Source organism: Larus michahellis, chromosome 1, assembly GCF_964199755.1.
Source record: "Larus michahellis chromosome 1, bLarMic1.1, whole genome shotgun sequence".
NCBI classification, from domain to species: Eukaryota; Metazoa; Chordata; class Aves; order Charadriiformes; family Laridae; genus Larus; species Larus michahellis.
In genome coordinates this window covers 132,173,440-132,200,189 of record NC_133896.1, presented here as the reverse complement: position 1 = coordinate 132,200,189, position 26,750 = coordinate 132,173,440, and the positions used below count along the sequence as shown (strand labels likewise).

The window sequence follows — 26,750 nt, the reverse complement described above, 5'->3', positions numbered from 1 at the left end:
GCCCAATTTGTTCTGTTTTTAGGGTAACTAACAGAGCAAATAATTTATTATGGATAAAAATAAATTTGCAAAGATTTGCAGAAACTGACAGAGTTAAGAATTTTGCCAAATAGACCCCAAGCAGGGAGTGAAGGATTAGACCCCATCTAATCCACTGGTTTTATCAAATCAGTGTTTTTAATACTGAACTAAAACCTTCAGAGAGTTTTATTTTTAGCAGCTTGCCATACCGAGTATTCGTCCGGCTTTATTCTAAGAATTACAATTTAGGAATCAAAGAGAAGAAACATATTTCTTGTTTGTCAGTAAGGTATCAGCATTAAAAGTCTTCCATGCCCCCCCAAATAAATATAATACTTTTTTTTTTACTTTATTCCATATTTTTATTATTTTTCTGTTAATTTTCATAGTAAATATTATACTTCGCTGAAGCTAGCGAGTATTTTAAAATTTTAAAAGGAATTATATGCAATGAAAACGATCACTTGGTGATGGGAGTGCACTCTGTTGGCTCAGAGATGAAGTGACCGTTTTTGATAGTTATTTCCATGTCAACATCGTAAATGAAACTTGCTAGCAATTTGGAGAAAACAAACAAGACCAGTAGGACTACATCTGTGCTGCCATTTAATCAAATTATTTAGTCTATGGAATAGCCAAGAGAGATCAGTTCTCCAAATGTGACAATATTTTGGTTATTCGGACTTTCTAGCGGCACTTTATCTTACATCTACACTGCTATCCGTGTCTGCCCTGAGCATAACAGTCACCTCTTGGGCCAAATTTCACACAGTGACTCTTGTTCATCCTGCTGAGAGCTGGAATGCTTTAAAGCAGACTGGCCGTGGTACTCTACTTCCCACTCAGTGCCCCTGCAGACCTAAGGCATGATTTTATTTACATATACGTATATATAAAATATTTTAAAAAATATTTTCTTTTTTTTTTTTTTCTTTTTAATTTCAAATTGTGTGACCTAATGTGGGAGTTGTTGCAGCCCAATTACTGCAACAACCACAGTATCTTTTTGAAACTAGTTGGGCCTGTCCTTGCAGAATAAATCCATCACATCAAATGGCGAAAACATCTCCCTACATTAGAGGAACCAGGAGAGTTCTAGATCAGCTCAAACCCCCGTGATTTAAAATGCCATGCAGTAGAATACAGTCACGAGTGCTTTGCTGTGCTAGATCCTCAAGTTTTCTTGATGAGCCTACCAAAGAAATCAGCTGGTAATCAAAGTAATTATTTTTAAGTAGCGGATTTTCTATCCAGAAAGCAACTCATTTGACAAACCCAAGTCACTACCAACGAAGAACAGCCATATCATAATTTCTTTTAAAGTGTGCCAAATGCTTTATATGCAATTTCCAAAGTTTGCAGCAGTCAAATTTTCTAAGGAGAAACAACTACTATTTCCATTCAAAACCTTTGTAAGCTGACACAATTTTTGATGGAGTTAACCAATTGAAGAAGCACATACCAGCAGAGCAGCTGGCCTCTCATTGCATTTCTTTCTTAAAGTTTCATTATCAATAAAGGAATGGTTTAGGTAGCAATTTCTATAAGAAACTGGGAAAAGGTAGGACTTAGAAGAATACTGAGCTGCTCTCTTGGACTCCACTGTATTCACATCCACTACAGCACCTTGCCAAGTTTGTAAATGGCAAAAGCAGAGTGTGCAATGACAATGCTCTAAACCTTTTAGTGCATCGCAAACTACGTACTGAGCTGAGTTTTACTTCCAGACAAAATTTTGGCACCATTCCTTAGTGAGTACAGGTTGTTCTCGCATTGGCAGACTATCCCATTCTCTCACGTAAAACAATCTGATGGATTTTTAATTTCATGGGTTTGCTTGTTCCTAGATGGGCACAGTTTATATAAATCAGTTCCAGCCACCAACTCCAGCACTGAAAAAGACAGTTCTTATTTTCTTAATTTAGGTCATTATGCTGGAATTATATTTTTCCCTACTTTGTCTCTTTGTGCAATTTGCAATTAAGAGGATAATTTAAAATACCCTTTACAGAACAATTTAAGTGTCTATTCTATAGCTTTCCTCTAACTCAACATTTAATAAAGTGCTAAGTTTGACATTACATAATTTGGTGAGAAATTTAGCACTGAATTTCAGTGAATACAAGATAAAGCACGTCGTCTGACAAAAATACCTACTCATAAGCAATGCAGCACTATTCTACGCTATTATTCTTATATATTGTGTAAATATTAATGGTTTCAATAATGCCTTTCTATAGACAGGGTTTGGTCTGATCCTCCCAGCCTCGAAACAATCAGACTGACCACAAGTAAGTACAGGGAATTTGAACAGTAATATGAATACTAAATTACTGAAAATACTACAGCACCAACCTTAGATTGCTGTATATATGGAAGAGCAGAATTGAGATTGCTGTTTTTAAGGAACTCTTCAAGATTATTTCATTGGTAAAACAAATTTTTGGTCTTTACTGCAGCACAAAGGCATAATGCAGCTTTAGAATGAGGAGTGCATGTAGAAACAAGGGGAACTTAAAGCCTAAGCGCATTTTCTGTCAGCTAATACCTTAACCTAAAAGGATCATCTGGTCAGTAATTTACACTTTACGTGGTGTAAACTAAAAAAGAAGTTAACAACAGCTACATCTTTTGCAAGCACAGGAATAGGACAAAGGTGGATAGGGAAGTGGTGGGTATACAGTATAATAACTTCCAGCTGGTATATCATCTGTCTACTGGTAGGTATGTTGAAATAAATAAATGATCAAAAATAATCTAATTAAAAAAAGGATCAGCAAAGTCAGGATGAGTTTTTGGAAATAAAATAAGACTTTCCAACACAAGTGATATGAAAGCAGCAAGATGATTAAAATGCAGATTCTTATTTATTATACATTAGGTAGATCAAAGCTGCTCAGTGATAACAAGGCACTGATCGGGGGTTGCCACCTGTTTGGTCTCGCTTGCAATGGGAATCTGTTCGATGAAGCTGTGTTAAAGGCTGTCAGTATGTATTACACTTATGAACAGTTTACACTAAAAAAACCAAAACTATTCTTATTTTGCTGAAGAGATTTACTCATTATTCACCAACACATATGTTACTTTCTTAGTACATACAAAAAGGAAATTCCTTATAATTCAAGAAGGTTTCTGAAGGTAAACACTCTTACTTGAGGCACATCACATACTTCTTTTGAGATAGTGGCAAAAAGACCTGAAGAGTGCAAAATTAGAATATAGTTGAGCTGTGGTTTCGGAGAGTGCTGAGCCTTGCAGCAGGCTGAGCTCAGAGAAGAAAGATCGTGGCAAGCAAATTATCCAGGAAAACTAAAAATCTGGAGAACAGGGCAAGAGGTAGTTTTCTAGATGGGTTTTTTTTGTTGTTTGTCTCTTTTGTCTAACTTCTCCACAAAGAATAGGAAAGCTGTGATTTACGGAGAGTGTGTGGGTGTAAATGTCTAACAATTATTGGGACGATCTACTAAAGAGAGAATTGAGGAAAGCTGAAAATCTGCAAGATGCAACAGGACAAGGCACGGCAGCAATGATCTTGTCAGTGTCCTTGAAACTTGCTGCAGGTCTGGGAAAACAGATGAGCAGAACTTGAGCCTGCAGATGCCAGAGCAACACTGTGCTCTCAGGACTTTAAATGAATGTTTGTAGGAGATGAAGTTACACGTAACAAAAAGAAAAAGGAAGAGTGAGTAAGAGTCAGAAAGATGTGTTTAAAGTCAGCGGAAATTTAATTTGGGTCTATAAAACTGGGGGGAGAAGTTGATAAGTACTTTAAAAACCATGTGTACTGAAGGAGAATTGTTCATGAGGTCTCCGGGTGTTATAAGTACATGCCGTTGCCCAAAACCAACGAAGGAACTGACACAGGAGAAAGGAGTCCCATTGGCTGACTTGATCCAAACTGAAGAGGACTGTTGCGAGGGCACACGACGTGGGCATACCCACACGGGCGAGTTTGATAAAGAATTCACAGTGACAGACTCTTTTCCTCTCCTTATTTCTAGAATAGTGAACAAATGCCCCAAAGCAAAGCAGTGCTGAGGGGTTTGTATGTGGTTTTCTCATGAGAAAACTGTACAGATACAGATTCGCGTTTTGCCAGCAGCAAATGTTTATTCCACAATACTTTGGGCACTGATGTGCAAAACCATGATATATGAGAAGAAATGCGAAGAGCCAGATTCTGGTCCCTTTTAAGCTGTTAAAAAATAAGAAATAACTCTGCTGAAATCAATGAGCGTCTCTCTCAATCCATGCGAGCTGCTTTCGATGCAGAACTAAAATTTTATTTCCAAACTTCTGCCACTAAGCCCGACGGGAGCCTAAACTGCCCCCACCATAACTTGGAATCCTCTGTAGGTTGTTCTGCTCGTTTCAAGATGGTTACAGTGTCAATAAATATTTATTCCTCCCTCAAACTGGAAAGAGGAGAAGAAATAAAAGCATACGAAAGCAACCACTAACATGTAAGGACCATATTAGCAAGGTTTTCATTGCTATTGTGCCATTGGACAATTAAAATAGTGGAAAAGTAGATGAATGAGGAATGTGCAGGACAAAATACTGGTCAAATATGAAGATACAGAACACCACCTGCAACTGAACAGTCTGCTAAGTGTTTTAAATTGTCTGGTAATGTCACAGCAGTACTAAAAGAATAAGCACTTCCATTAACAGGCAGTAATTAAAAGAACATATAAGGTGAGTGCACCTATGGTCAGAAAGATAATCTCTTGGTGTTTTTTGTTTATGCTTCTAGTGATGGTTTATGTCAAAATAGCTCAGTTCAGAAGTCCAAAGTTCAAACCAGTATTTAGAAAAGGTGGTGAGCTCATCAGTAAGAGACCTTCGAGAATCATTTTTTTAACCTCTAATTTTCAGGTGATACTTAAAATAAACTGAAATATAGAGATAAAATATGCTTTTCAACAACTGTGTCCTAGCGGCTAAAATGCTCTCACTGGCAGAAATCTGGAAGGTATTTCCTTCTAAACACTGAAGTAAAATTTCAAGATGCCTTTATTCCAAATTACTTGCACTAAAAGTTTATAGATGGAGAAATAAAAATGTGGTTTAGGTTTAGTAGTTCTAACTCTTTTTCTTCTTCCTATTTTTTTATTTCTGTAATCATTGACATTCCCAGCTACAAAATACGTAGTCTGCTACACTCAGGAAAACAGCTGCAAACCACTTATTTCCACTCTCCGGGGTTTCCATAGGTTGAAGCTGGGTGTGATTTTGAAGAAGATTAAGATATGAAACAAAACATCGAGGATATTTTGTTTGCTTACTTCTGCTTCCAGAGTTGACTCTTTAGATGGGAAATCTGCAATTAGTATAGTGGATCTGAAATCCATACTCACCGATGTGCGTCTCCTTCTGTATTTCTAGACCAAACACAGAAACATCTTCAACGAAGAACAGCTTCAGTAGCTTTTTCAAGGACATGCACAAGTAGAAAGTATATACACATATATTTTGGAAAATGCAGCGTTTACCCATTTTGGATAAGTAAGAAACTGGTATTTTCCTCTTATTTGCCACAACACTGCTCAAGTGTCTGTCCCTGAGTTAATGGAGTCTGGAATGGAAAACAGTAATCTGTCACTGATTCTTCCCAGAAACGGCCTCTCTGCCTGTCATTATTACAATAAACAACGCTTTAAAAGCCTTGCAATTTAGGTAAATCATTTTAATGAAGTTATAGTTCAATGCTTGTAAAGAGCTAATAATTTAAAAAGATCTCCAAAGTTGATTTAAAAACATGTAGGTTGCTTGATGATTATAAGATTCAGCATTGCAAGAAACTAGTATGGAACTTACTCAGTTACAACGCAGCTTGCTTAGACAGAATGCCAGGGTCATGAAACCTTTCAGTTAAATGAAGACAGAATTCTGGATTTAGTGAAAATTATTCAGTTTTTACGATGCTCCACTTCACCACTGAATTTATCTAAGACGATCAAATGGCAAAATTCTGCAAAGTATTACAGTTCAGTAAGTAACTATCTTCACTACAGTAGGGGATGGAAGTCTAAAAGAGAGAAAATGAACTGCTTTAGCATGCTGAATCTCACAGAAAGCATCTGACAAGCGGCAAAAAAGGAAAAAAGTAGAGTGAATCAGCACAGGGGAAAAATAACGTGACCTAGCAAAAAGGTGCTTCTGTAAAAGAGAGAAAATAAGTGGTCTGAACATCTAGATGTTTCAGAACCTCAGAGTTACAGCAGTCACCTTCTGTGTTAAAGCTCTCCAAGTGCCAACTATCATTGGTCAATCCACCATGGATAATTTTTAGTTGATCTGAGAGTGATTTTCCTCAGATGTATTTACCATTTTTAAAGGTTTTCCAATTCTGCAGATTTTACTAGCTGAAAAATTAATCAGTGATACAAGGGCAGGTACTAGCAAGGCAATCACTGTATGAAAATGTGCCACATTTATTAAAATACGGGAATATCTTTCATGGAATGGATTATACCCCAGCTTTTGCAAGGCAGTAAAGTGTGTTTACTCATTGAAGACTCTTCTCTGCAAGAAATCTGCAAAATGAAGTCTTTCCAGAAGATGAAGAGGAAAGAAGGAAATTTCCTGTGCCAAATCAAAACCTAGAGACATAATGCTAGAGAACATTTAGTTACTTCTGACCTGGGCTCATTACTTACAAGCCTAGATACATCAAATTAAAACAGTAGTCTTCTACTGACCTCACTCCACCCATCGTCTACTTTCCTTAATGTCTTTCCCCTTGCTTTTCTTTTCTTAACCCCTCTCTGTCTGCACACAAACTATTTGTTTCTAGAGGACAACTATTGCTTCTACTATACTGATTGCATTTTTTTGCTTGAACGAGACATACGCAAACAGGATGCCTCAGGGTACATTGAGGAGATGTGGTGCTAAACTGTTTCTTGAACTGCAACGTATTGCTGCAACGTGCTCCCAGATGATTACGTCCTCTTTAAACTTTCGGAAAAAAAGTAGCCAGCCTCACCTCTTCCAATAAAGCACATTGGACTACACTCATAATCTACCTCGGTTTCCCTTAGGGGGGGCACCCTTTTCTTCTCTCCCCAATTCTAAACTGCGCAAGACAAGATAATATTTAAATATTGTTTCACCAGAGGTGATGTATGCACTTACATTTCAATTCCTGAGAGGGGTAAAAAAAAAGAAGAATATAAAAATAGGATCATTTAAACACCAAACACAGCATTGAGCAGATGCACACTCCACTTAACGGGGGACTGACCATGTTCCACCGTGCATGCATCTTTTACAAATTCTCAGTGGAATTCGTTACTTCATACAGATTCTTGAGCAGAAGTGACAGACTTCATATAAAACTCTACTGTTGAGCAGCAGGCTGGCAATGAATAAATGTCGCTCAGGAGGTTAGACATACACAGCCGTAGAGATCGTGAAATTCAGCTTCTGTCCTGAAAAATAAATACCTCAAAAAAACCCTGGGAAATTCTAGAACAGTGACATCCAAATGAATATAATAATTTTACCTGAAATATACAGGTTTGAGCCTTTTCTACTTATGAATGACAAGTAAAGAAAAATCTTTTTTTGGAAACAAAAGCACAACAAAACATTTGCTGTTGCCCTGAATACTAATGATGGAAGACTGTTGCTATGGTGATGCTAATTTTAACGCTCTTGCCTGTGGACTTTATATGAACTGCCCGTTTTAACTTTTGCAAATGTCATTTACAAAATGAAAACCCATTAATGACTGGCGAGGGCACAATGTTCCACTTTAATTAGAATAATAAGGAATGCTGATGCACAAAGTACAGGTTTGTGAATTGCTACAAAGCCTACACTGTCAAAATTAATTACCACTGATGAGGATTTTGTTCTAATTTTTTTTTTTCAAAGGAAGCCTTAGAATAATACAACCATAGCTTGACTTGGAGTTGAAAGCAGGCTCTCCTCTAAATAACAAGGTGGAATAAAGAAGCTTCCAAGGCTGACAGTATAGGAAAAGGTACAGCAGAGCTTAGAATCGTGATTGAGCCATGCTAAGTGAGCACCGATTCCAGTAATGGGGAAATGCAAGTGCCAACACTGCTGAGAAAAATAAAATAGTTTTCAGAGAAATACCTGCTCAGAAAACCAGTTAGGATTTGGAAAACAGAGTCTGTGTTTTTGAAGAACTTAAAAACAGAAGTTGAGGACAAGAAATTGAGTGGGTGCTAGTATATGATTCTAGTTTGGGTTGGTGGGATACTGCTGTGATTTGTTAATTGCCAAGTTCTAGGCCATGTAGATGATGTTTAGAAAAAACAGCATATACAGTAGTGGTAATCTCTTTTGTAATGAACCAGGCTCTTGCAAATCATGAGCATACATTTCTCATGAGAAGGCGAAAAAGTTGCAACTACCATTTCTAATTCTGGGGAGATGTCTGAGCATATAAAGTAGGTGCTATGTTGCTAAAGGCATTTCAGTAGTACTGACTGCAATGAGGAAAGCATACTGCAATGAAAAGCATCAGAGGCAGCTGCCAAGAGTACATTATTCAGACTAATTGTTATTATTAAATATCTCCATTGTAGTACCGCTTAGAGAACCTAATTTAGAGTTGAGATCCATTGTATTGCATGCTGTACTAACAGAAAGGAAACTTGCCTTCTCTTGTGAAGAGATGAGCTGGTGAAGAACTTGATTTGTCTTTATGCTACGCCACTATTTCAGTGCGAGATCACTGGAAATGCGACTGGCGTGAGGAGGAATAGCTGCTAAAAGATTTTTCTAAATTCTCATTCACGACAGACTATCGTTTAATGAGGAGTCAAACTTTCTTCCAGCAGCATTAGTATGAAACCCATTCTCAGTCTATTGGTATGCTTTAGTGACAGTTTAAAGTGGCCTGTCCAATTTTGCCCTTGACTTGTTGGCTGTGGTGCAAGCTACTGTACTTGCATACAGCTCTGCACTCAAGATGGCTGGAATTTCATTGTATTGTACAAAAGAGAAATAAAGCAAAAAATATAGATTTGACTGTGAATGGTTGTGTCTACTGAGTCTGACCGTAAGTGTAAGTTCTTCTGCTAGAGATGCATTTAATCATAACTAGTTTCTCTCTTGCTGCTTGTTTTATGCAGGAGCCACTGGATGACCACTGAATAGTGTTCTCATCAAAGACCTTCTTCTGTGAAAACCCACTACTTATAACAAAGAGGTGTTCAAAGTAGGGCTCCATGTTGAAAAATGCAAATGTCAACAACTGATTATTATTTTTGCAGAGAATACCGGTATGCTTATGTGCCACTGCTGAATGCAGCTGTACCTAGTGTGATGGACAGCCACGAGGCAGCTTGTTACTCTTGAGAGTCAACGGGCTCAGGGCAAATTCATATTTCTGCAGTACCTTGCCCAATGGTATATTATCTCAGAACAAGAGGCAGAGACACCCTCTTCCACTCAGTAGCAAAAACTTTAGCAACTAGTTGGAATTCGGAGGGAGACAGAAGCAAACAGTATTTAACAAATATGGAGCTGATGTGTGTTAACAAACCGTCACTGTAAACTAAGTTCAATAACTTCCCAATATTGTAAAGCTACAAAGGTTTAGATAAATTCCATTAGTTCCATGAATTCCGAAATATAGAATTTGAGATAACCATCTCCCAGAAAATTGCTACTAAACCTCATTACCAAGACAATTAGCTTCTTATGGTTCAATCTCCAGGCTCCCCATACGAGAAAGTGTTATTTCTGGCAATGTCAATCCCTGCCAGCCCTGACGGACAAAGAATTCAAGGGAGCTTAAGTTAACGGAGCCTGCTAGCGTGGGGACTTCTGCAGGATCTAGATCAGCTCAATCTTCTTCAAGACAGGTCAGACACCTGGATAAGAAAGGAGTATTTTTACTGTTCTTTAAAATTCTCTGTTAATCCACATGAACCGGTAGAATGTGAAAAGTATCTGCCTTTTGTGCACAGATATAGTAAAACTAATACAGCGGTATGTAATCAAGCAAAAAAGATGCTCTAAAATGTACTCTGAAGTTAGGTGATGGAGAAAGCAACAGTGCCACAAAGAATTTCTAAGTTCTTTTCACATATTTCATCATTTACGCAACAAAGTACTCTGGGCTATTATAATTCATTTTATAAGTATTGGCAATACAGTGAACACAGCGTCTTTCAATGAGCGAGTAATGGTTGAGGCTGAATTAGATTACTGCTAATCAGAGTGACTGAGTACTAAGAAAAAATTTCTAAGAAGGGTGACAACTTTAAGCAGAAAGCAGAACAAAAAATTCTACTTGTTTGATGCAGGAAAAGGAGATAAAATATTTTAAGGATAAGCAACACTAAATGTGTAAGTAGGCATAAAGTACACATAGGAGACTGAAAGGATAGCTAACGGAGGCAGCAAAACCTTGTGTAAAATAGTGGAAAATGTCAACGGAGAAACACTGAGGTTTGAAAGAAAACATCTATTTTGGTCTTTTTGAGCTCGGGACTTAAAAACTGTCTAATGGGAATGCTATAAAGAAAACAGGAAAGAACTCTGTAATTAACAAGTTGCATTTACAAGTTATCAGCACAACTAAATGAAACAAAACTCTGAAAGGAGAGTCGCTGGGGTTGCTATTGGGATAAACCCAGGGACTGAAGACTAAAAGGAGTGCTAAGAAAATGTAGGATAAAGAGGGTGAAGGGCGGGAGGCAGAGTGTTGCCAGTGGGAGGACTGGCTCTGCAAAGGGAGCACTACAAGGCGAGGAGAAGATGCAGAAAAAGTGTGTGGTAAATTATTACAAGGCAAAGCCTGACAGCAAGCCAAGAGAAAACAAGAAAGGACAGCAGGAAGATGGTTCATTGAAAGTGGTGGAATGACCTAGAAGAATGTGAACACTGAAAAGATTCTTCAAGTTGGACAGGAAATTATTAGCGACCTTATTAAGAGCTGTTTTAGTGAGAAAAGGGTACAGAAGCTAGAAAAGACCGGGCAGGAAAAAAACATGTACTGGAAACAGACATGAATTCCAGGAAAAAGGAGGGCAATGTTCTGGATATTGAACAGTGTCAGTGGAAAGATTTGTTTTGTTTTGTCAAGGACAGTCCTGAAGAAAAAGAATCCCATGTAAGGAAAGGATTAGCAGATAACCTTCAAAGAAAATACATCACTGGAAATCAAAAGTCTTAAACGAGTCATTTTGATATGCTCCTGATGTCTAAGGGACTGAAGAAGTTAAGCAAATAGACTTGTTCCCTAACATCCAGCTATTCAATGTTCTAAGTAAGTGTCATTCTTCCAAGTTCTTGTTTTGAAATATATTATCGGCAACTGATCAAGAAACTTGCTAGGACCTCCAAGGAAACTTGTTTCAAATAAGAATTTTCTCCTTCAAACAAAAAATGCCTTTAAATTCTATTTCCCTCACTGTGGCAAGCCCTTTGCTTTGAGTTGTTACTGCTGCACATGAGTACAGCATCAGCTTGACGAATATGTTTTCCTTTGTCACAGACAGACCACGTGGCCTGTCATTGCTTGAATATTCCTTCTCTCTTTTTTTGGCTAATTTCTAAATAGTGTTCACAAAAAAACCCCAAAGACATTGAAACTGAAGATCATTCAGGTGGGTAGTTGGTGTAAGTTTAGTTTAGGAATACTTCAAGATAAAGATATCCTCTAGAAAAAACAAAATTCAGAGCTGTCTAACGTGCTTTTCAGTCATCTCTGAAGGTACTGAATACGGCTGTCACTTAGAGCCAGCTTTTCTTTTGTGCTTCACATCAAAGGCAATTATGAAAATCATGGGGTTTCTTTTCACAAAACATACAGTAATTTTTAAATGATAAATGCAAGCTCTCTTTACCTCCTGAAACGATCATTGTGAGGTTTAGATTTTTAAAAATATCCAAACCCCTATAGGTTTGGGTTAGTGAATATCTCTGAACGATAGTTCAGATGCAGAGTTTAGTTTTATATTTTAAACGGCTTAATTTCAGGATATTTTTTTAATGAACTTGAACTAGCATTGTCTTACAAAAGCCACATTGAATATCAATATTGTGTCGTGAAAGCAAACCTTTAATATTCAATGACTACATTTTTATAGTCAAGATTCAGCAAAACACAGCAGTAAAAATAATTGAACATCACTGCTATAGCTAAAAGCTGATAAATATACAGAAAAATATTTCACATTAGAACTTCTCATATACTAACGAAATTTGCTCAGTAAAACTGGCAACTGCAGTATGACTGGAGCTGGTGATAAAATGGAAGTAGAGGATGCTTTTAAACACAAAACTAAACGAAATGCAAATTAATGATATACAAAACTCAAGATGTAAGAAAACCTATCACAAATGTAGGCTTGTTTACTTCAGAACTTCTCTGCATTTAGCGGTTTAATCACATTTATCAAAGTCAGTACACGATTTATAGATTCTAGGGATTCTCAGAAAACATGGTTAAAAACCCCTCACTGAGAGGAATTTTGCTTTAAACACTTTTCAAATTGTTCCTTAACTGTTCGGGCAGAGGTAGTCCCAAGAGTAATAGAATGCATATATGTGCATATAATATATTATTTTAACCTTAGGATTCCTATCAAATTTGCATTTTTAAACCTTCAAGTGAAGTTTTAGTCAAGGGAAGAATTGCTTCTGAGTTTACTTCATATTGCTATTATCTCCGTGGTTATATCTGAAACTAAATTATGCACAGATTTCCTTAGGGACCTTTGCAGTCTTCTCTATGGCCGTAATCTGTTTACTACTGCTGCTGCTGTTGTTGCTAGTATCTAGTAGTGCTTGCAATTGCTTTAACTTTTTCTATGTTTTCTAAAAAAAGAGATGAGGTCAGCCAACAACGTTGCCATTGATGAAGTCCTAAAGCTAAATGCAATTAAGCAGAGTTAAACTGAAGATGAAATAGTAGATAAAAACCACTGATCTGGGAGGACATACGCAGCTTCTGATATTCTAATGAAGGGCCAGCTTTTCTGCGTTTCCGTATGCAGTAGAATCCGTTAGCATTTTGTCACTTTCTTTACAATGTTAAAATGCCTATCTGCTCGCTTACAGAACCTTCAGGATGGCAGATGGTGGACCGGAAAATACTGCTTGGAAATAAAACTTATTTGAGTATTTTTATTCAATTGAAATTTAATACCTTACTTTTTGTCTTCCTCATATTTGTTTGTTCCACATTTTTAGGTCACAACAGCTAAAATACTGGAACAAACCCAATACATTCGTATAACCATATACTGTTTAACTCCCATCTCCTGGAGATGTTCATGGGATATTTCCTGCTGCAAAGGTGTCTCCTAATTACAAACAAAGTGTTACACCCATGTCTCAACTAGAAATGCTTTGGGCTATGATTAAAATCTTAACATGGTGTTTCATGTTGATGATATAGTTGAGATGCTTGTATGAAGTCATCTGTTCCCAAGTCAACACAGTAGTTTTCTAGCTAGCCCTTTAAATTTTAACTGCATGCCTATAACCTTTCTCTCTAGCGATTTTTCTTAGTATACCTCATGCAGGGTGTCATAACCCTCAAGCATTAAGTTTTACAACATTTTCTCCAATAATACAGCCTTTAAGTGAAAAAATTGAGTTAACTTTGTTAAAAATGAAGCACAGAAAAATGTATCTTTGCCCTTCTATATCATCTCTGCAGTACTGAACAGAAAAAGCATCTTGAAAAGGAAAAACAGGAGGCAGGTACATATTGAAATTCAAAAGGCAATGTGGGCTACTTACTAGCTACATATCTAAAGCCCTTTTTTCTACTTAAATGTTAAAATAATAGAAAGTTTTCTAGCAGATGTGTAGATAAGTACAAAATACTGGATTATCGTGGGTTTAGATATTTAGATTTCTTTTTACAACCTTTATCTATTGCATGAAAATTCAAATGTGCATGTTAATCCTCCCACATTAATTTACAATACAATTTCATTAACATAATAGTGTGTAAGTTCACATCATAAAGTGTGAAGTACAGAAGCGAAGACTAAAACTCACACTGACAACTTCACATATATTTACGGCAACCTGCGTTCTTAGTGAATTATTGCTGTATTAAGTGAGTTTGTGCGCCCTCCAACCCTCAACCTTAGGCCTACATACAGCATTTATGCAAATTTTGGCCCTGCTGGAAAAGAGGAGGGAGGACCTAGACACGCAGAACAAGTAGGCGTTAGGTAGCAAAGCTTGACCTCTACTCACTATTCTACTCGGCAGGCTCTAGACACCATTTGGTGTCTGGGCTAGGCTGGTTATATAAAGAATGCTACTTGATAATGAGTCTCTGTTATGTTTTACCATAATCTCATTTTCTGAGCTCAATTGCCACGGAAAAAACACGAATGCTTGTCAAAACTCCATGTAAGAAAAGCAATTCATTCAGAGATGTTGTGATGCATCTTTTTTTTAATGGTTTGTTTTTCTTAAATTATCCAGCCATAGATTTCCTAATATAAGAATTTATCTGATGAATACTTCAAATTCAAAGCAAATATGTAGCATGCAAGAGGCTGCCAAGCCTATACATCATATTTGAAATTGCAATTTATCTCATAAAGTTCAACTTTTAAATCAGAAAATGAGAAGTAAGCAAAATGAATATAGATGATTTGATCATTCCTAACCTATTGGTTAGAATCTTTACTTAAGTCTAAATGCAACGTTAGTGACATTTTTACAGTTCTCAGTTAATTCATTTTATGTTTCCTTTAGAATCTATAAGCATAATATATACCCCTAAGCATAATACATACACAAATTAGTTCTCAGGACTGAAGGTCTAAAGATAAGGATATCACAAAACCGACATGCAACACAAAACTGATTGCAGCTATTATTGGACAGGAAAAAAAAATATTGAAAGGGATTCAATAAGGAGAAAAACAGGCCACATAATCCATACTCATGATTCACTAAGTAAAGACTAAACAAATCTCTCAGGACAAGAAATATGCCAAGACAGGTGGAGAATATTCTGCAAACTAGGAACTTATTGCAGTCTGTAGGAGAGCTGGCATCTTAGAAGGTCAGGGAAAGACCAAATGCAAGAGAGATTCCTCAGCTTCAGTGAGTTCATTTTGGAAAATAAATCAACCCAGGAAAAAAAATCTGACCTTGCCCTGACAGGCCCCTTAGAGAAACAGAAGCAGCCCAGGAGACATGTCTGATTGTTGCATTCACAGTCTTCTCTTGATTGTTGCGTTGCCCTGGATGCCAATACTAGACTAGAGCATTACACAGTCTACCAAAGTCTGTGCATCCATAGCAAATACAGCTGGTGATGTAAATCATATGGGTCCATATCCACTACTTTTTTCATTGGTATTGAAACATATCTTAAAATGCATAAATGTTAATTATAGTTCTACGTTATATTGGACTGATAAGATCATGAAGAAGACAAGAAAGGCACAGTAGGAGAAGGGGGATAAATTTAAAACTGACTCTCTTATTATATGGATGAAAGTTTTCCCATGTGGAATGAGGAAATAGTTGGTCTGCTTATTTGTGGAGCTAGCTGCATCAGAAAAGACACTGAACCAAGGGCAATGCAGACAACAGATATGGCAAGCACTGTTTTGGAGGAGCTGTCAGTCTTTGGAGGAAACAAAGGAATTATGAGACTTCTTGGTATAATAAGAATATGTAAAAAATCTGAGATATTGTTCCCCATTTCCTTGAAGATTTCATTGGACAGTTGTCAGAAGCTGTCTTCTCTTTGTCATCTAAATTAAGTATGTAATTGATCTTTAAAAAAAGAAAAGTCTGACAGGCAAATCTTTCTATTTTTTCCCTTAATATGTCTAATCTTTTCAAGTTCAAAGCATTCCAGTGGAAATCAAACATAATTCCTATTTTTGAATCCTGCTCATTAAGCACACAATGTTTAAAACATGGGCCTGAAGTATATGGCAATAAATTTTAGCTATCAGGAGCAGCTTTAAAATCTATTTTTTTATAGACGATCTGGCATATACTCTATAAAATAGGACCATATTGTATATATGTCATGCAACTTTGTAAAAATTATATTGGCTGTGTTAATTTTTTATTCTTGATGATGTGTAACACAGTCAAGCTACATTTAACAACTGAAGTAAAATGGAGCGAATAGAAATGAAGTAAAAAGTAAAATTCAGGCAAAAATCACATTCAGCTTACAATAAATATGACAATTTCAGCTATAATAAAAGTAAAATATTTAAGGTTACGTAATTATATTCTATCACTCTATAAAGATATGAACTCCTTGTACAGTATCAAAAGTTTACTTTTCACATTACTGCCTATAAAAATATTTCATTTATTACTCTCCTAGCCCCAGAGCTGGAAAACAATGAGTAGCTGGATTTAATGGATTTAAAACGTTGATGCGTTCCTTTTAATTAGGAAAATAGGAAAGCTAGATTCCATCTAAATTTCTTTTGCCCAGCTCATTACTAAACTGTGCAAACAACAATTACCCACAGATTTTAAGATTTAACCTGCATGAATGTTATCCCTGCACTATTTAACCTCTCTGTAATGCTTAGCACTATACACCCTTTGTGAAAATTTATACTGAATGAGTTTGATGTCAAAGCTTAAGAAATTTACTAAATATGAGCACTGCCATATCAAAAGGACCAAGTTCTGTAAGTGCTGCCTAAGTGCCCGAGGAAGCTGCTCTCTGCCCTCCACGCAGGCACTGCGGTACACGCCGTTATGGTGGGAAAGCACATGGTTTCCGTCAGTTACGGGCCCTACCGGGAGGCTACAGCCCTGCCCCCGGTCTCTGCACCAGCTAGGATATGGTAAAATCGCTGCGGAGTATTTACAATTCATTTCAAAACAAATTAAATCCCCTTCAGTTGCTTTGCATGTGAGGGCAGTAACTCCCTGCTGACAGACGGTAACAAAGAGCAGACCCACGGTATCTTCCCAGAGTGCTCCTGCTCAGTCAGCGGGAACACATCTGGTTCTAACCCTTGCTTTCATTTTAGAAGTAGTTAAAGGCTCAAGATTTCTCATTTATTTACACTCCAAGTTTAAATTTTTGTGACAAGTTTTAGAACCAAGGCTTCACAGCCCTATAAATGATAAAGAAAAACTCTGCACTTGGACAAACCTCTAAGAAATATGATATATTCAATTTAGGTTTTTATGCTAGACAGCACGATAATTTACATCACGTAAAGGCAGACTGAAAAGTATTATTCTTTTTCTTTCCTTCACGATAGTTTCAATTTCGGTAGGGAGAGTTGAGAACTGAAAGACAGGAAAAGTTCGTAATAGCTGTGCTTTTAAGAAGCCAAAATAATACCTTCTTGGTACTTGGTAGATAGGTTAACTGTCAGCCATACACACGGCTTTCATAGCTTGGTCACAGCATCACTCATTACATATACATAATCATACATTATTTATTTATGGTTCTCCATGTCTCTCTCTGTTCCATCTGACAGATAATTCCTACTTGCTTTTACGTCTCGTACTTATCTACATTCTGCAGAAGAAACAATTAACCCAAGTGATTTTACCAGAACAGCAACTCTTTGCTTTATTTTATCTTAGTAGAATTTAATTCAGATAGATTCATTTATCCTGTCTCTAAGTTGAGCGAAAGTAAAAGAATCATGACTTTAATCTGTTTGCTTTTACAATGAAAACTCGGGGCTCTTGGCTTCTCCCTGTGTTGAAATTCTGCATGGCTAAACAACAATTAAAAGGGAGATTAAAAATTAAGACAACAAAGAAGTATGTTCATATAAACTGGCCCACTAGACCTCCACTGTGAAGTACGGAATAACTGCAGAATCTAAAACTAACAAAAATGTATGTCACAAGCTGATACATTTAACGTAAGTCAAATACTCTCATAGGAAACTACAATGTGGAAGAGTAACAAAGTGGAGACGCGTAGTCCTCGGAGTTAGCTCACTGCGTAGCTAATTTATATGGATAGGCTCATATGGATCTTCTCAAGGAGTCAAATCTATGCCCCTGAGAATCCAGCTTTGTCCTCAGCAGGACAAAGTTCAGTGAACTGCTATAATCTCTATAAGAAAATAAGCTTGGCTGGGAAATAACTTGGAAGGCTTCCTTTGTGGGAAGTACTGAGATGAAAGACTACTGTATTTTTGCAGAAGCACTTTTAATCCTTCAAAAGAATGGGCACAGCAAGAGGGTAAGAAGACAGACACAATTAACTGGCAAGTCACTTATACAGAGGAAGAATAATGTCAAAGATTAGTACAAATATAGAAGTCACAACTATTAAATTTCAACGCATCATGATGGCAGGACTACTGAATTATTTTTTTTTAGAGTATGTTGCCGACTTCAATCCAACTCCTCCTCCTTACTCGAGGCACCAGGGATCTCCCAGCACGGTGTACTGGACACGTTTACTGAGCACAGGATAAGCCCTACACAAGAGAGATGCGCACATGATTCAGAGTGTAGCTGCTTAATGACCCCTCATGCCCCGGGGAGGACAGACCCTGTAGAGGAATTGGGTTGTGTAGCATGGCCGAATGCTGCTTCTGGTGTTGCAGAATCCAAAGCAGACATTTGATTTGGCTATCTATCACTGCTTTGGAGCAGCTCCTCTATCTGTTTGATTGGAAGATAAGAATGAGCGTGTATATGCATGCACACAAGATCCCTTTCATCACGGGGTGAGCTAATGTGATCTAACCTGAATTACAATGTTAAAATCTGCGGCCTCCCTAGCTTCGTTATCTGTCTTTTTTAGAATTTGAGACTTTTTTTATCTTTTGATATGTATTGAGTAGTCTTTGTGCTGCGCATTTTTTCCATTTGCTTTTCAGATTTCTGATGTACAGTAATTGCCTGTTTTGTCTCCTAAAAACTTAAATTTAGAAATTTTAATGAATACCTAAAACATTACTAAAGAGTACAGACATGTCTGTGCCTGTTTCTGCCTTCCCATTTTCTGGGTTGTGCTGCAGTAAGAGTAGGATTAAGGCCTTCAAAGAAGAGAACTGATTAAACTGAAAACTTCTTTTTTTTTTTTATATATTCCCCCTCTTTTTTACTCTAATAAAACCTTTAAATCCTGTACTAGACACAAGGAATACATCGAGGGAGAGAAAAAGATCAAAAAGAAAGGTCAGATAAAATGTGTTTTCAAGCAATTTTACGTGTTTTAATTCAGAGGCAAAAGGGAGAGGTTTTTTTCCCCTCAGTAGCACCTTGTGTGCTGGGCAAGTGCTCAGTACCCAGGCAGCAACATCCGCTTGCTGCTTGGGAAGCCAAGATACTTCTGCTGTCCTGGAACACAGAAATTTGATTTCTCAGTTTGCTGGGGAAGGGAGAGGTGAGGCTGAACGGTTGGCCCAGCTTGTCATCTCCATAAGGAGGGAAGCACGCAAAAAAGTGGAAGGAAATCCACCAGAATGCAGCAGCTGGTGCAAGGCCATTAGACTGCAATTTTTATGAGGCTGACAGTAGGCAAAGAAACTACAAAATGGCAGAGATTGGGAACAGCTGAAACAGGTTGTACACTGTTGTATTTTATTTTCTGTGGCAATGACGCCTACGCCAATACAATTTGAAAAAAAAAAAAAATACTGGCATGAATAATCTCAAAAAGAAATTATTGAAGCGATTGGTGTAGAGGCAACGAGTTGCTACAGATTAATCAACTGTATAAAAATGAAATTTTAACCAGGAAAATCACAAGGCTTGAAGATACCTAGCAGTAAGTAAACATCGCTGCTGAAGATTTAGCACTGAGTACCACCTGATTTATGGATTTATCAAACGCTGTGTCATTGCAAATGTGCAAATGATGAGATAAAACAGTTAAGCATCAAGGGAAAACCAGATAAAATGAAAACCAACAAAACGTGTAGCAAATTTGGTTAACAAAGGAGGTTATCACCAATATTCTACATCAATGACAGAAAGAAAATTATGTAAACATGATGAGAACGTTATCTATAGCTGCTTAGTCTTCATGGAACCTCTTTTAGACAATTAACAATTGATAGGAAAGTAATGGTTCAAAGAATAGAGAAAGAATGTTCTAAGTTTAAAAATCAAAATGGTACAGAAAACAGGCAATTTGGTCGTGTGTAAATCTGAAATATGAGCGATGAGAATGAATGAAAAGAAAAATGACTGAGGACAGCTGGAGAAGGGAATAGATGTAACAGCTCACTAAGACTCATTAAAACTTGATCAGATTGTTTTACGTCTCAAGGACAGCAAGTTTTTTTTATAAAATATGTGACTGAATTTAAACTTTAATTAAACTAGTACCGATACAGCTCTTTATGGCTATTAAGATATTTTCCAAAATGGACAAAATAAAACAAATATATTCCTTTGGATTTGTAAAGGGCCTAGAACAGAAGAAGAAATGGAAAGCTGACACCAAATTCTAGCAAGAGCACCACCAACCATTTTAGCACTAAGAGGCAACAGTTGGATGCTGGATCTACATCAGCATCCATGGCTGCTGGATGTGAGTAGCATACACAGCCTGAAATGAATCTCATGCCTACATTAAGAATTGCTAAGGCATCTCTCCCCATAAAGGCAAGTCATTCCACAGAAAAGACAAAAGGAGGATCTTTTAGAATCATAGAACCATAGGGTTGGAAGGGACCTCTGGAGATCAGCTAGTCCAACCCCCCTGCCAGAGCAGGGTCACCCAGAGCAGGTTGCACAGGAACGCGTCCAGGCGGGTTTTGAATGTCTCCAGAGACAGAGACTCCACCACCTCTCTGGGCAGCCTGGTCCAGTGCTCTGCCACCCTCACAGTAAAGAAGTTCCTCCTCATGTTTAGATGGAACTTCCTATGCTCAAGTTTGTGCCCGTTACCTCTTGTCCTGTCCCCGGGCACCACTGAAAAGAGCCTGGCCCCATCCTCCTGACACCCACCCTTTAAGTATTTATAAGTGTTGAAAAGATCCTCCCTCAGCTGTCTTTTTTTGAGACTGAAGAGACCCAAATCCCTCAGCCTTTCTTCATAAGAGAGGTGTTCCAGTCCCCTAATCATCTCGGTAGCCCTTTGCTGCACCCTCTCCAGCAGTTCCCTGTCCCTCTTGAACCGGGGAGCCCAGAGCTGGACACAGTACTCCAGATGTGTCCTCACCAAGGCAGAGTAGAGGGGGAGGATGACCTCCCTCGACCTGTTGGCCACACTCTTCTTGATGCACCACACTCTTCTTGATACTTCCTTCACAGTAGTGCCATAAACTGGCTCTGAAGCACCAGAGCCTCAACTTGGTTTCCAGCATTTGTTTCCCATAGATTTCCCTCTCCCCTCCTCCTTGATAGAGATTTCCAGCTTCCTTGTGACTGTTCCATTATTCATAGCCAAATACTAACAGCAGAAAAATTACAAATTTAATGCAACAGTAAACCAACTCAAATGGTGTACAACTGTCCCACTGTATTGCACTACAGACTTAGTTTTCTTCACGTGTAACTCAGATGCTTGTTCTGAAGCTGCTGTAGCACTTCATATTGTTGTGAAAAGTTGCAACTGAAGTGCCACTGCAAGTGCCACTGGCAGCCAGATGGCTTTGGTGACACAGCTGGGTTTCCAAAGTTTACTGGGAATATAATATAAGATGGAACCATGTGAACATACCTATGAAAAGACACCCATGTTTCAGCTACTTGCACTACAATCTTTATCATAGACATTGCATCACCTGTTTCCTACAGAAGGTATGTATAAATAGTTCAAGGCACGTATTACAGATAATAAAGAACTAAAGAGAGAAGGAAAAAACGTATTAAAACTTCTTTCTTATTTGCTGTGTAGTGATTCTGTTTAGGGCACCAAATGAGAAGCAGATGTTTCCGAATTGTGGATTTCTTAAATTTTCCTCTCATTTTTTATACATACACGTATCTTAAAGAGAACTAGCTCAATTTAGGAAATAAACTCTAAAGGAATAGCCCATAGGGACTAATTTGTCCCTTGCTATTCCTCCACAACAAACTTTACCGAGTACTCTCCCTAAAGGAATTTGTTGTATTACGTATGTGCATTGCTAGGTTAAAAAAAATAGTATATCACATTCACAACTGCAATTTGGAATGTTTTTTTGGTTTTTCAAAACCTGCCATACATACTCTTCAGTGAGCAATGGCACAAATTCAAATATCCAGATACCCCACAGCTTTACTTAGTTTGCTGTTGATTTACAGTAGCATAAAACTAAACAACATACAAATCAGTGCATCCTACTGCGTTGTTAAATAACTAGCATACTTCTGTGAAATTTATTGCACACTTCACTCCTTTTTGTTCTTCCCATTTAGACACCATAGGAGCTGTTCACCATGATCTAAGGAAACTACCAACTATGCTCGTAAATGACAAATATAAATAGCTAGAATTAATTACTATTTATACTCACTTGATATAATACGGCACTTTGTTGGGTGAGATTGCCCTCTCCCAGGGGCCTTGGACAGAAGCTGTTAACAACAAACAAACAAATAAATAAATATCTGCACACATACATTTATACATACAAACTTACCTAGAAGAGAAACATGGAGGTCAAGTTCAAAGCAAACAGGAAAGACAACCTTAATCTCTAGAATTACAATTTTACACTCGGCCACGCTGATACAAGTCTGTTTGCTCAGTTGCCCATGAAGACAGGAAGGATTAACCTGCTGTTCTGAAATTTCTGCCCTAATCTGAGAGAAATTGAACTCATTCAGCTGCAACAAAGATAAATACAAAAAAAAAAAACAACCCAACCCTCCTTGACTACTAATCTTACAGAACAGATATGAAGCAGAGCAAGCAACCTATCTTTCTCTTGTGTTCTTTTATAGGGTTCCGCCTGCTAATGTGTTTGACTGGCTTTTCTTCAATTTCTTTCCTTATGTGGTCAGTGCTTTCCACCCTTCCACGAACAGAATTACGTGCCTGTTTACATTTTATGTTGAGTGAAGTTACACTGAGATACCACCTGAATATTTTATTTTCTCATTGATTTTTTCTAAATGGAGAACAATTTTATTTTTCCACAATACTAATTGTCTTTCATTGACTTCCAATAACAGCAAATAAGGGAGAAAATGACAGTGTGATCATGAGAAATACAGAGGAAATGCCATTACTCACTCTTGGCTATCACTGCATTAAATGTCAACATCAACGTGCAATGTAATTAAAATATTTTGTAACAAAGCATTATATTAAACTCATTGTAGGTAAAAAACTTCTATATAATTTTTATTAGAGATTTTATTAAAGGCAGACATATCTTAGGCCATAATCAGAAAGCTATTTTTTTTTTTTTTAATTTAAGGGTTTGTTATCTGTCAAAAACAGTACGACCAAGAATTTTCATTTTTAATATAGTGATTTTTTTATATGCAAAGGGATCTAGTTGTTTGCCTCAGCCAGTGTAACCCTTCTTTTTAGTGACCCCTGCTGTTCACAAAGGAAAATAATTTGTTACCGTAATTAGCTGCTTGATCATTTGGCTCAGAGTATTTTCTTTCCCTCTCTCATTCACAATAGACACTTTAAAAACAGCACTGCCAAGCTGCAGGTATTTTAACAAAGTCAACAAATCACAATCCATACAAATAAAAATGACCAGTATACATGTTTCATTTAATTTGTACCAGAATTGTTGACCAGCTTCACAGAAGCCAGTCTGCAGAATGAAATATATACTGCCCCTCGTTCACCCACGTACTGGAATGTGGACAACAAGAGCTGGAGGAAAGAGATAAAACGTGCTTATAAAAATGGCTGTAGAGGGAAGCCTTGCTATTTCGCTAGAGTCGCATGCATGTGAACTGTGAAGAAGGGCTGGAAGGAGGATAGGGACCCCACAGAGGGGAGATAAATCAGCAGCAGTGGAGGAAGCTGGAGCCATTCTAGATGGTTTGAAAAGGAGAAGGAAAAACAACTGGGAACAGGGCACAGGCTGGGTGGGGAGCGGGGCAATGGGTTCCACATACATTTTAGACAATGCTGAGAAGCTAGGGAAGGGAAGGAATATGTTTGGAAGCAATATGGCTGTGATAATCCTGTTTTAGATTGCTGGTGGCCAAGGAGTTATGAAAAGCGTACAACAGCATCTCTGTAGGTCCTGCTGTTGTCTTCAACCCCCAGCTAACCATCTGTAGCTAAGCTGAGCGTATTGCTTTCCTATTACTTACACAGTTTTGCATTCTTTAAAAGAGAAAGGTGAAATTAAATTTCATAGGTATGAACCAGGAAAACAGGTAACTCCCAAAGTGCGCAAGAAACACAGAATTTGAATTGCAGCATTAGGTCTCATGGAAAAATAGAACACCTCACTGCCATTGAAGTCTGCATCATAGAATCATAGAATTGCTGAGGTTGGAAGGGACCTTTAAGATCATCGAGTCCAACCTTTAGCCTACCCTGACAAGAGCCACTTCTAAACCATGTCCCTCAGTGCCCCATCTACCCTTTTTTTAAACACCTCCAGGGATGGTGAATCCACCACCTCCCTGGGCAGCCTATTCCAATGTTTAATAACCCTTTCAGTGAAAAAATGTTTCCTAATATCCAATCTAAACCTCCCCTGACGTAACTTGAACCTGTTTCCTCTCGTCCTATCACTTGTCACCAGGGAGAAGAGGTCAGCCCCCATCTCTCTACAACCTCCTTTCAGGTAGTTGTAGAGGGTGACAAGGTCTCCCCTCAGCCTCCTCTTCTCCAGGCTAAACAACCCCAGCTCCCTCAGTCGCTCCTCATAAGGTTTGTCCTCCAGACCCCTCACCAGCTTTGTAGCCCTTCTCTGGACACACTCCAACACATGCAAGAGCACCGAACTGTGAGCATTTTCAAACACAAATACTCAATTATATGCATAATTTATTATGATCAAATACTGGTTCTTGGGACAGGGACTGCTGTTTTGTTCAGTGTTTGTAGACTGCATAGCTGACGAGCCATGAAGGCTGAGGTTGCCATTCATTAAGCTGTTCTTTTTGGTAGCACGAGCTGCAGCTGTGAGATGCATACAGCTTCTCAGGTTCTGGGTCCTGCTGTAGCCTCAAACGATGTAAAGATACAATCTATTACATAATTTATAGGAATGTAAAAAAAATCAAAAATAGAATATCATTTAATGTTTTGATGGTAACTACCTTAAAATAAGGGAATATGTCCTACTTTTAACCCTATTTTTAGGTTCATACAAAACTCTTAACCACAATGCTTAATTATTCTTTCTACTGGTGATAACATAAACTGTAAATGTAATTTTGGTGACTGATCCAATATTCTCCATCGTCTGGAAGAGGGTAGGAAACCAAAGCCCAGAAGTCTGGCATAGATCGCAATTTCATTTTACGCTGCCAATTACTTGGCGATTTCTTTGTATGTTTTTATTCAGTAATACTAACCTGTGTGTTAATATGCGGTTCATCAAATAGTTTAAAAACTCCTACTCAGTGAATGATAAGGTTTCTTACCCATGGGAATTGGTATTATTTGAGGACTAATTTGAATAGGATTATACTAAGTTATAATTTTTGAATATAAAATACCCTTCCGTATTAACTGAAAATTTATTTTCTTATATATTTCTCTCCCAAACAAAAATTAATATTCCCAACAGGAATACCACCAAGCTACAGTTCTTACACTTTAACATTGTTTTTAATTCAATGCCTAAAGGATAGACTAGATTGCTGCATATTTTTGGAAGGTGTATTTCTTCTGCTGCTTCTGAATTAATGTGGGTAAGAGCTTTGCAGTCATAATTTATTATTGCAGAATCTTACATACGATAGTGTTCTTGATACATTAGAAGAGGAACAAATACTTTGCTTTCATGAGAACTAAGTGCTTTAGGAATAACAAACAATGCTGTGATGTTCTGCATAATTGGATTTAGTGTTCCTGCAAGAGATTGCTGTGAAGCTGTCTATAATACACTTCTGGTTTCCTGGATGATTCTAGCCTTGCATAAATTTGTGTTGACAAAATACGTGGTACTTTTTACAGCTATGCTAAGAGAATAATAATTTCATTTTTTGGCAGAAGCCCAGAAGCTGAGAACAGCTGTTTCTTATCTCTGGTTACCAGTACAGGTTTATTATCCATTACAAAGCTAGCACAGGTAATGGACATATATATTTAATTCCTGTTTAAGACCATTTTAGTAGTCCATCCAAAACTCTTGCTGGCAAATACTTTTTTATATGACACTCTAGTATCCCTGTGTGCTACCGCACTCAAGAAGCAGACATTCTCCTGCTTGCTAAGTGTAATTCAAAAGTGTTTTATTGTTCTAGCTTGCACAGTGCAAGAACCAATTGCCATACACCCAGCTACCTGCAATGCTGTTGACTGAAATTAAATACTACAACAAAATATGGGGAATTTCAAGAGTGAATTTAAATTCCCCTATACTCTATTTGCATTGATATGCATTTTAATGGTTACATAATTTGGGAGTTTTATTTCTTTCTTTTGGTGTGCTAGCATCTGAGACTTGCTTTGCCTATTCAACGTAAGTGAACGTGGTTCTTCATGGTAAGCCTACATCCTTATTTGTTTGCAGAATATATAATGAAACGGCAGCATGCTGGCTCTCTGAACTTCAGCAGTATTTTAATCTATGCGGGAATCCAAATGAAATATTAAATAGGATGATAGTATAATTTTATCTGTGTTGATATTACAAAAAATAATCCGATAAATATTTCACTTTAGCACTACAAACATAATGAAAAATATCTGT

The 26,750-nt window shown here is 37.5% G+C and overlaps 1 protein-coding gene across 8 annotated transcripts in view; it reads right to left on the bottom strand.

The window, feature by feature from the left end:
- DMD (dystrophin) overlaps positions 1–26,750 on the bottom strand; it is a 1,292,219-nt gene that overhangs the window by 97,260 nt on the left and 1,168,209 nt on the right. For all 8 annotated transcript variants that reach the window (XM_074604145.1, XM_074604126.1, XM_074604154.1 and 5 more), the window contains one exon: positions 22,416–22,476. In XM_074604145.1, coding sequence (XP_074460246.1) covers positions 22,416–22,476 — 61 coding nt within the window. The remainder of the gene's footprint in view (positions 1–22,415; positions 22,477–26,750) is intronic.